General features: G+C 50.2%; 1 protein-coding gene across 1 annotated transcript; it reads right to left on the reverse strand.

Annotated features, from left to right (window-relative positions):
* Positions 1–1131: 1131 nt before the first annotated feature.
* adora2ab (adenosine A2a receptor b) lies at positions 1132–11863 on the reverse strand (the record flags this gene model as incomplete). The annotated part of the gene is made up of 2 exons (XM_080529694.1): positions 1132–2335; positions 11532–11863. 2 exons carry the CDS (start codon positions 11861–11863, stop codon positions 1132–1134), a joined length of 1536 nt encoding a protein of 511 aa, XP_080385820.1.
* Between the last annotated feature and the right edge of the window lie 269 nt (positions 11864–12132).

The following is a 12132-nucleotide window of genomic DNA, read 5'->3' on the forward strand; positions in this document are numbered from 1 at the left end:
AGTTGGAGAAATACTGCATTGTAAGAGAGAGAGAGAGAGAGAGAGAGGGAGAGAGAGAAGGAGGGAGAGAGGGGGAGAGAGAAGGAGAGAGAGAGAAGGAGAGGGTGAGAGAGAGAGGGAGAGGGGGAGGGAGAGAGAGAGGGAGAAGGAGGGAGAGAGAGAGGGAGAAGGAGGGAGAGAGAGAGAGGAGGGAGAGAGAGGGAGGGAGAAGGAGGGAGAGGGAGAGAAAGAGAGGAGGGAGAGGGAGGGAGAGAGGGAGAGAAAGAGTGGAGAGAGAGAGGGGGGGAGAGAGAGGGAAAGGGGAAGAGAGAGAGAGAGAGAATGAAAGACTACTTCATTACGTCTCATGCTCAAATAGTACTTATATTGACTGTAGCCTTTGGTAATCATATTTGTGATAGATAATAACCCAGACAACTGCAATAACTGAAGATAAGCAATTTCAAGACAGAAGTCCCAGTAACCTAACCTCCACCTCCACCTCTGTCCTCCTCTGCTCCGCCTCTCCTCAGCAGGTCTGACCACAGACAGACAGCCAACGGTTCGTCCCGGTGTGTGCCTGTGACTTCAACACGGTTGTGTTGGCCAGCGCTAATGAATATGGCGCTGCGCTGTCATCCGCGTCAACCTGGTCATGATCTGTCAGCGTTACAGTGCAACAGCAGGGTGTTTCAAAGTCCGTGATGCATTTCTGTCTGAGTGGTCAGTGGTCAAACCCTTTTACTGGACATCCACAGGACAGGCTAGCGGCTAGGCTAGCCCGACTCAGAAAGACTAGTACAGTCAAATGTCATGAAAACATCCACATGTTTCCGCGCGTAACAGCAGTTTGTCAACGAAACAACAAGCTACATGTACATAACACAGTCCTTGTACTGTAAAAGGAGAAAAACATAGTTCAAGTGCATAAAGTATGATCCTCCAATGAAGCAATAGTTCATTAAAGCCCTCTCAGACTCAGATGTTCACTTCTAACAGAGAAACGTCAATGTCCGAGGTCTGGGGAGGATTTGACGGACATGCTTTTTGGTTTGGTCCCTGACCTCCACGTTTGGGGTGTCAAACACGCTGTCATGGGTTCAGTCCTATCCACCTCCTCCAGGGGGTGTTCTGGAACACCGCACCCCTGGGTCATGACACCTCCGTGAGTTCTACGGGGCGGGGCGGGGGGGTCGGGCTGGGCGGGGCGGGGGACGACAGAGGCCTGACGTGCACGACGGACAGCTGCAGTTCCTCCTTCACCTCCGTGACCTCTGTGGTGGCTCCTCCCCCAGCGTCCGTAAGCCCCGCCCCTACTCGGCCTCCCTCAGGACTCCCCCCGGCGCCCCGATGTTTCCCGTTGGGGGTGGAGCTAACAGGGTCCGAGGCAGACAACGCCGCCTCCTTCACCTCCGTGCGGGCCTCGCCGGGGGGGAGCGAGGAGGGGCTGTGTTCGGGGAGGGTGGGGGAGGAGGGGTGGTCCAGCGCGTAACTGTTCACCACGATGGTATCCGCACCTCCGCCGCAACACGAGGTGTCCACCATGCTGATGTTGGTGGAGTTGTTCTGCATCATGCTGCTGCTGCCTCCGCCGCTCACCCCCCACCTGCCCCCCCCCCTGCCCCCTCCCCTCCCCGCGCCGCGCCCGTCCTTCCGCCTCAGGACGTACCGGTGCAGAATCCTCCGGAAGGTGTGCCGGAACTCCCGTATGCGGTAGGCGTAGATGAAGGGGTTCACCACGGAGTTGGCGTGCGACAGGTTGATGGCGATGTTCATCACCCACAGGGTCGGCCGGCCGCAGTCCTGGCAGAACAGGTTGAAGCAGTTGATGATGTGCAGAGGCAGCCAGCAGAGGGCGAACAGACCCACGATGATGGCCAGAGACTTGGCGGCGTGGACCTCCCTCTGCAGCGTGGAGCGGGACGACGAGGACTCCCGGTGGGCGTGGGCGTTGGCGTGGGCGTGCGCGACGTGCACGTGCGCCATCTTCAGGTCCATCAGCCTGAGCTGGCGCCGGGCGGCCACGAAGATGTGGGCGTAGATGGCCAGCATGGCCAGCAGGGGCGCCAGGACGAAGCCGAAGAAGTTGAAGAAGACCATGTACTCCAGGGTGACCACGCCCTCGAACAGGCACTCCGTCAGGCCGTGGGAGCAGGGGGAGATGGAGGAGGTTGTGGAGGAGGTGGAGGAGAAGGGGGAGGAGGTGGAGGGGGAGGAGGAGGTGGCGTTGATGGTGGCGTAGTCGGCGGCGTGGGCGTTCCAGCCCAGCATGGGGGTCAGGCCGATGGCCACGGAGAAGACCCAGCACACCCCGATGATGGCCTTGGCCCGGCGGGCTGTCACCAGGCTGGCGTACCTGGGGGGGGGGCACATACAGACGGGGGGGGGGGTCACATACAGAAGGGGGGGGCGGGTCACATACAGAAGGGGGGGGGGGAGGTGGGCGGGGTCACATACAGAAGGGGGGGGAGGGGGGCGGGGGCACATACAGAAGGGGGGGAGGGGGGCGGGTCACGTCAACACACAGGAGGGGGAGAAGAAGAAGAAGGATTAAAAATGTCATTGGGCACGTACATCGCATAAGTCGTAAGTGACATCATGTAGTGAAATGCTTTTTGAATCTAGCTCCTCGTACAACAACTTTCTTACATTCTCACACCGTTTAGCGGACGCTTTTATCCGCAGCGATTTACAATTAGAGATTACAGGGACAGTCTCCCTGGAGTAACTTAGGGCTAAGTGCTTTTCTCTTAGGGCACAATAGTGGTGGTGTTCCCAAGTGGGATTTGAGCTGTGGCTTATTAGAATTTTGTCCCACTCAAAATGTAAATCCAGGCACTCCAATAGTTAAAAAAATATCTCTAATAGATACACCCAATTAAAGATAGGCAAGGATGCTGCTGATAGAGACTGTCTCATTCCTATTGTTAGATCACCATGTTTGTCCCCCACCACATCACACATGTTTGTACATGAAGCTACTCAACTAGACACATCTTGGCATAACTTTTAAGGCTGGGCGTCATCCTGGAGACAACTATAGCCTCCCTGATGACCTTGGGTGACCTTGACCTTGGGTGGCCCCCACCGGGACCTTCTCTCCTACTGATATCCTGTGATGACTTGAAAGGAGAGAATTGGAGGAGTCTCTTTTCAACCCCTCCCGCCTCCCCTGGAAATATAGAAATAGTTCTATTCCTTAAACAAAGTCGTGGCTGAACACAAGGGGATGCAGCTATGGTTGACTCCCAGACTCAGGCCTTATGAAGCTGAAGGCCGCCTGCTTCTGTATTCGCATCATTTCCCTTTCCAATGATCCTCCCCTGTTCGCTAAGTTTATTGAGACATTTTACACAGACAGACTATTACACAGACTATTCAGTAACCGGGATAGGCGTACGTGCCAGTTGCTCGTCCCTACATGGCGAAGTTACTGAGTTGAGGACAGCATTGTCATGTGGATCGCAGGCCACCTGCATGTGATAGACAGTCAGAGCGTGTATCTCACATTAGATCCTAAAAGGCCTTACTCACCCATCTGTAAGGGTCAGCTGCTGTGCCCCTGAACTTGTAACCTTCCCATTAGGGGTGGGCATCGACGATCGATAATTGATCGATAAGGATCTTGGTCGATCACAAAATAAAACATTTGGTCGATCACAAAAAACAAAAAAAAAAAAAATGTTTTGGGTGATCGACCAAATGTTTTATTTTGTGATCGACCAAGATCCTTATCGATCAATTATCGATCAATTATCGATCGTCGATGCCCACCCCTACTTCCCATATGGATGTTGTTTGCCCTCAGTTATCCATATCTTTTGTGCAGGCTTTATCATAGGTATACCACACGTTCCACATGACCACACTGCATCCTAGTGAATATACATTGTAGTGATGGTAAACAGATTATTGATGGTGTCGTTACTTCAAGGGAATACAAGGTGTGTAGTTACTGTGATATGCAAACTGATATACTGGTATGAGTATGTATGTGAAAATACCTGTATACGTACGGTATATACTAGGTGTTGGTGATGACCAAAAGTTTTCCAAATTCCCACAGAACTCTTGTGACCTTCTGATCACCGGTCCAACTCACTATCCACAAGGCCACCACTACCCGACAACAATCAATAAATCACCAATCTAACATAATAAAGCAATAACAGCTCAGAAAACTACTGTAATAATAATACAATGACTGTATTTACAGTAGTTGTTCAATCAATGTAGTTCAATCCAGACAGTGGATTCATATCGTTCAATGACTAAATGTCTCTCCTGTGTGTCTGGGATGAGAACCATCCTCATCCATGACGCTCTGGCATTCAAAGCCTTTACATCTTTACTACAAATCAAGGTCATCTCTCCTGGACCAAACAAACCACTCTAACGTTGGGTCCATGTAGAGAATCACCTCTATGTACAGTAGAAGATAGATAGATTGATAGATAGATAGATAGATAGATATATAGATAGATAGAGAGGTAGATAGATAGATAGATAGAGAGATATATAGATAGAGAGATAGATAGAGAGATAGATAGAGAGGTAGATAGACAGACAGACAGCCAGACAGACAGACTTTATTGACCCCAGAGGGGATGACAGATGAAGTCTTAATCCTGAGTAGGTACCATGTCTCCATACTGTATATAGATGTACCATGTCTCCATACTGTATATAGCTCTGTCTCTACCCTCAGGGAACGGCCATTGTCTGACAGATCAACTGTAGCATGTGAACAGATGGATATCAGGTCAGCCACTGTACTCAAAACACCAGCAGGCTTTGTATGTGACTTGTATAAAAGGAAAAAAAAAAGACACAATAACCTCTTTCTTATCTCCGATCTAATGTAAGCAGAGGAGGCTGTGTTTTTTTATTCGATTAGCGAACACGCTACACAAGCTACACACAATATCCAAAAACGATTAAGCGATGTTTGAACGCCGCCACGAGATAACGATCTCGATCAGAGTCCTCCTCACACGGTCTGCCTCGGCGACCGCACGAAAAATGACCCGACGATTTGTGAACATTGGCTTATTGAGTCTATTAAGGGTCAACACCTGAGTCAACGTCAACACACAGCGTCAATGGGAGATAGGGTTGCGGTTGCTACGATGCTGTGGTTTATGTAAGGGGGCCGTGTCACTGGGGGTGATTGATACAGGGTGGGTGGGGGTTTCTTTTGTTGTTTTTTTCTGGGTGGGGCAGTCCCACTGTGACTCATATTTTTCTGTTTATTACGATAGAGACAGTAGAGATTTGACAGGAAGGATGGGTGAGAGAGAGAGAGAGAGAGAGAGAGAGAGAGAGGGAAGGGATGACATGCAGGATATGTCCACGGGCCGGAATCAAACCGGGAACCCTGAGGTTACACGGTCGACGCTTAGTGTGTTACGCCTTGGTACAGGGTGTTTGACCTGCCTAGCTAACGAGGTGTACTGATGTCACCCTGGGTGACCAGGGCCAGGCTGTGTCCAGCTAATGACCGTGTGGTCGGCCAGTGCTGGGAAGGGAGGGGGTGCTGGGGAGGGGGGGGGGGGGGGGGCTCTGTGGACCAGGGTGGCGGCAGCCTCACTAAGCCCGCCGGGCTTCGGGTTGCTGGCACCAGAGATCAGACACCATGGAAAAGCTTGGTCGTATCCACACATACACACACACACACACACACACACACACATGGTTATGCACACAGCACACACACACACCACACGCATGCACACACACACACACACAAGCACAAACACACACACACGTACACATACGGGACAAAATATGGCGTGCCACTGCACGAGGTGGGGGTGCGGGGGTGTGGGGGTGCGGGGGTGGCAGGAATTGGCGCATTTACGCTATACAGTACATACGCATGAGGAGGCCTGTGATTGGATGAATATACCAGACAAGACAGTTTCCTGTATGTTCATTCACCCAAAATACGAGACATCCTGGCTAATACAGGACAGCTAGCAAGTAGCAACCCTACACACACACACACACACACACACACACACACAGACACGCTCACACACACACACACACACACACACACACACACACACAGACACGCTCACAAGCTCACACACACATACACCACATACACACACACACACACACACACACACAGACACAGACACACACACACAAGCACAAGCACACACATACACGCTCACACACAGACACGCTCACAAACACACACACACAGAGATACGCTCACATGCTGACACACACGTACACCACACACCACACTCCACCCACACACACACCCACACACACACACACACACACACACACACACACACAAGCACACACATACATGCTCACACACACACACACACACAGATACGCTCACATGCTGACACACACGTACACCACACACCACACTCCACCTACACACACACACACACACACCACCCACACACACACCGCCCACACATACATACTGTGACGATCCACACTGGTACCACCAGTGGGCGCCAATTATCTGTTGTCTTGTTGACCCTCTCTCTTGGTTCCTGATGGGCACAGGTGAAGGTGATCATCCTGATTGTCCCAGGAACTTTAAGAGGGGGTCAAATTGATGGACTCGCTCTCTTCCTTGTCGACCAGCAGCTTGTTTGTTTGTTGTTACTATTACTTTATCATTATTTCCCTTTTAACATATTATACTTTAATAAATCTCCTATTATTGTTCTCCATGTGTCGTCTCCCTTTTTGTCACCTTGTCCTGAGCCAGGCAAGCGTAACAAATTGGGTGCTCGTCCGGGAGTGAATTTGGTGAGAGCAATATTCTCTCCCTTTTCATAGTTGATATTCGGGATTGGATTGTTGGATTTGTCCAACTCTATATTGGGAGACCCGCATGGTTATTGTTTATAGTTATTGGGTTTTGGTTGGATTGGATGTAATGTATTGTTTAGTATATTTGGTACGTTGGTTTGGGTGCTGGTGACGAGGGGGAGCTGGCCGTCCGACTGTGCTGACAAGGACGTAACTCTTGGTATTGGCTGTGATCTTCGGCTGGAGTTTGGTGAGTGCTGTGTTCTATGCAAAGCAGAGAAGGATAGGTAGGGCGGGTGGTTTAGATACCATCAGAGCTATACGTGAACCCCCGTGCTAGGAGTAGAAGCGCTTAACGCTTGTTTATTGTTTTCGTTTGTTATTTTTGGTGTGTTGAACGCGGGGGCGCCACCAGGCATTTGCTTGGTGGAAGAGTTGCATGTGAACGCACTGAAGACTAGCTGAGTGGTTAGTCAGTCATTACTGAGTTAGATGCGGGGCAGCTCTTACGAAGTATGTTAGTTACTTTTCTGTTTTGTATGTGTGCACAGTTACTCGCTTTAAATGGGCTGAAGATTATGGCTGATATGGGAGTAGTTTATAGGAGGAGTTTGTAATAGGAGGGGAGATTCCCGTTTGTTAGGGTTGGTTAATATTGGTTATTTGATTATATTGAGTTATGGATGTTTTTGAGGAGTTTGTGGCAGCTCCGTCGGTCGATGGATTGTTACAGTTAACGAAGGAACAACTGTGGAAGGTTGTGGAACATTATGAGGTTAAGCTTGAGGTGGTGAAAGGCCGAGCAAAGAAACAGGACGTAGTGGAGGCTTTACAGAATACATTAATTCAAAGGGGCATACTAAAGGGTAAAATGTCTGTCCCTAAAATATCCGTTGGGGTTGCATCTGGGTCCACTGAGTTAACATTTGATCAACAGAAAGAATTGTTAGCATTACAGATGGAATTTCAGATGCAAGAGCGTGAATTTCAGACGCGAGAGCAGACGCGAGAGCGTGAGTTTCAGGCACAAGAGCGTGCGAGGGACAGGGAATTGGAGTTGGATAAATTGGCTCATGAACGGGAGCGCCTTAGGTTGATTACTGAGGGAAACAAATTAGCAGAGACCTTTTTAGTAGGCCTCTGTTTTAAGGAGGTTGGGATTTGACGTTTAGGCTGTGTGGCAGAGATCACCGTTTTTTATTTGTAATCTGGGAAACAAATTAGCAGAGACCTTTTTAGTAGGCCTCTGTTTTAAGGGGGGGGATGTGACGATCCACACTGGTACCACCAGTGGGCGCCAATTATCTGTTGTCTTGTTGACCCTCTCTCTTGGTTCCTGATGGGCACAGGTGAAGGTGATCATCCTGATTGTCCCAGGAACTTTAAGAGGGGGTCAAATTGATGGACTCGCTCTCTTCCTTGTCGACCAGCAGCTTGTTTGTTTGTTGTTACTATTACTTTATCATTATTTCCCTTTTAACATATTATACTTTAATAAATCTCCTATTATTGTTCTCCATGTGTCGTCTCCCTTTTTGTCACCTTGTCCTGAGCCAGGCAAGCGTAACAATACACACACACACACACACACAGACACACACACACACACACTCGTCACCTGCTACGGTTTTTCAAAAGGTTGCAGTTGTGACAATCGGGCCTCGCAGGACGGGCTAACCGTTTCCTATCTCTAGGTTCTTCACGGCGGTCGACCGCGTCCAGGGGCCACCGCAGCATCTGTCCATGTTTACATGTTCAAACACACAACAGGCTACCGAGTCTCCTCTTGCATGAAAGCTTGAGAGCCACATTAATCAAACATGCATTGCATTTTAGCCTACAAACAAACAGACTACAGGACTTTTATTGCTGGCAATTTGTAGCTGTTAATGCTCTTAAATGACGGCGGTTCATCAGATCGTGACGTTAGAACTATAAGGTTCTATCTCAATTTTGGGTCAAAATTGAGTTTTTTACATAATCTGATCCATTAGGTGTTTATTAATGTCTGTGTGGTGTTATTTTTTAAATGTTGACATTTTTTAGTTAGTAATTAATAAAATACAAAGGTTCCATCTCACAAAACACAATAGGAATGTAAAAACCTTGACGCTCAATATCTCTGAACTACCCTAAACGGAGATAGAACCTTATAATTCTAAGCTCACAAATTTGTAGGGGTTAATGCTCTTACTGACGGCAGGTTCATCAGATATCAGCAGACTAGCAGGATGGATCAGCTACCTGCCATCACACTCTGCTTCCTCTGGGGCTCTGTCGGTAGAGCACGGCGCTAACAACACTTAGGTTGTGGGGTCGATTCCCACTGGGATCGTATATCACTGAAAGATGTATGTATGCACTCACTGCAGCGTCAGTCGCTTTGAATGAAAGCGTCAGCTAAATATGTCCTGTATTATTAAGGAGACCTGCGAAACTCTCTGATCCAAACAGCGTGCTCTGAACTCGTAGAGTTCAACATAGAGACTTCAGCAACGGATTGTCCCCAGAAGTCCTGTTCTTCTCACAGTAAGATACAGCTCTGATAGAAGTCCTGTTCTTACAGTGAGATACAGTGAGATAGAACTCTGATAGAAGTCCTGTTCTTACAGTGAGATACAGTGATAGAAGTCCTGTTCTTACAGTGATATACAGTGAGATAGAACTGATAGAAGTCCTGTTCTTACAGTGAGATAGAACTCTGATAGAAGTCCTGTTCTCACATTTAGATACAGTGAGATAGAACTGATAGAAGTCCTGTTCTTACAGTGAGATAGAACTCTGATAGAAGCCTCTTCTCACATTTAGATACAGTGAGATACAGTGCTGATAGAACAGGGGTGCAAACTGGTAATGGCCCAAAAAGGTGACACATTTTTTTGGGCGGCTAACCTTAGCGCTAGCACTAATGGTGTGAAATAGATTTCGTTAGCACTAATGGTGGTCGAACAATGATGCATGTGTAAGTAGCGGCAGCCCTGACCTTAACCCCTGCAGAATTACTTCGAAAACAGTTTACCGTGACTGTGTTCTCTGTGCTGTCTGGAATTGTACCTACCTCCTTGAAGCTAAAAAACAATCCCCAGCAGACAGGGAGATTAGTTAGCTCGCAGTGAGACACAGTGAGACACAGTGAGACACAGCTCTGATAGATGCCCTGTTCTCACAGAGAGACACAGCTCAGATACTCTGTCTGGCTGAGTCACAGGGCCGACCACCAACATGTCATTAGGTTGCTGCTGTTCCAGTAAAGAGGAACCCCCGTGGGAGACGCTGCCACACTCTAAAATACACAGATGAAAACAAAACAATGCTCTATATTAAACTATGAACTACAATAACTAAAGGTTATGACTCATAACCTATTGTTGTTTTCTCATAAACCCATAACCGTGGTGAGGATGGAATGATTTCACAAGGGCAGCTCACAAGGGGAGGCAAAGTGAATTATGAAATTGAACATTGTTTAAGACCGCAGTAAGTCATCTCCCCGAAAACTTGGTTCCCGTGGGTTCCGAGGCAGGACTATTCCGTACGGAGCGCTCGCATTGTTCCAAAGACATGAACTTTTCGTTTGCATCCATTAGGGAATTAAATGACCAAGAAGCTAGCTCAAGCGCGTGACACTTTTCTCTGTGTGTGTGTGTGTGTGTGTGTGTGTGTCCTGACGCAAACACGCGCACACACGCACACAGACACACACACACACACACACACACACACACACACACACACACACACACACACACTATTCACCCCTCGCTGTGCTGCGCTAGTGTTGATTTCCAGGGCTGATAATGATCAAAGCCTTTAGCAGTTTTAATCGTGGCAGCAGCACAGGAGCAGTAACCTGATCAGGCCTGTGGAGACATCCATCTCTGTCTGGCCCGCGGCGGCGCAGATTAGCGCTAACCGGATAACGCCGCTGTAATTCAATGTGTTCTGATGCACCGACGCATCGGGCCGAGCTGCACGTCACTGAGACCGCGGCTAACGGCGGGAACACAGTCCCAGAACGAGCCTTGCTGAGCTGGTGCTCTCTGTAACACAGCACATCACACTGACACACACCTGGGTACCTGACACACACACACACCTGCGTACCTGACACACACACACACCTGGGTACCTGACACACACACACACACCTGGGTACCTGACACACACACACACACCTGGATACCTGACACACACACACACCTGGGTACCTGACACACACACACACACCTGGATACCTGACACACACACACACACACCTGGGTACCTGACACACACACACACACACACACCTGACACACACACACACACCTGGATACCTGACACACACACACACCTGGATACCTGACACACACACACACACCTGGGTACCTGACACACACACACACACACACACCTGGATACCTGACACACACACACACACACCTGGATACCTGACACACACACACACACACACCTGGGTACCTGACACACACACACACACACCTGGATACCTGACACACACCTGGGTACCAGCCCTCGTTGCCGTCACCCAACCCTGACCACTCCCAGCCCACCTTCACCCAACCCCAACCCCCAACCCCCCCTAGCCCCACTTCCCCCCAGCCCCCCTTCCCTCAACAATGACCACCCCCAGCCCCCCATCACCCAACACCCTTCCCCAACCCCCCCCCCCAGCTCCCCCTTCCTCAAAAAAAGACCACCCCCAGACACCCCTCCTCCCTCCTCCTCCCTCCCTCCTCCCCCCCCCCCCCCCCCCCCCTCACCTGAGCGGGCAGTTGATGGCGACGTAGCGGTCCACCGCTATGGCCAGCAGGCTGAAGATGGAGCTCTGGGTCAGCACCAGCACGAAGCAGGCGATGAACAGGCAGCCGTAGAACTGGGCGCAGAACCCGGTGCTGATGGCCACGGCGAAGGGGATGGCGAGAAGCCCCACGGCGATGTCAGCCACCGCCAGCGACACCACAAAGAAGTTGGTGATGGTCTGCAGGGTGCTGTTGAGGCACACGGCCCAGCACACCAGGACGTTCCCCGCCACGGCCAGACAGGCGATCACCACCTCCAGGGTGATGTAGACCAGCGTGGCGGTGTCCAGCATGGTGGGGGTGTGGGGGAAGGTGGGGGTGTGGGGGAGGAGGAGGGGGCAGGAGGAGGGGAGGAGGATGACAGAGTCTGGTAGCAGGACAGGAGCTTCCTCCCTGCGCACATCGCTACACACACACGCTACGAACCGCCAGCCAGCAGCAGTGAGGCGGGGTGGAGGCTCACACACACACACTCATGGGGAGTCTCTCACACACACACACACGCGCATGCGCGCGGAGACTCAGAAGCGCGCACACAGACACACACACACACACACACACG

This window comes from Nansenia antarctica (genome assembly GCF_963989245.1).
Source record: "Nansenia antarctica genome assembly, chromosome: 4".
NCBI lineage: Eukaryota > Metazoa > Chordata > Actinopteri > Argentiniformes > Microstomatidae > Nansenia > Nansenia antarctica.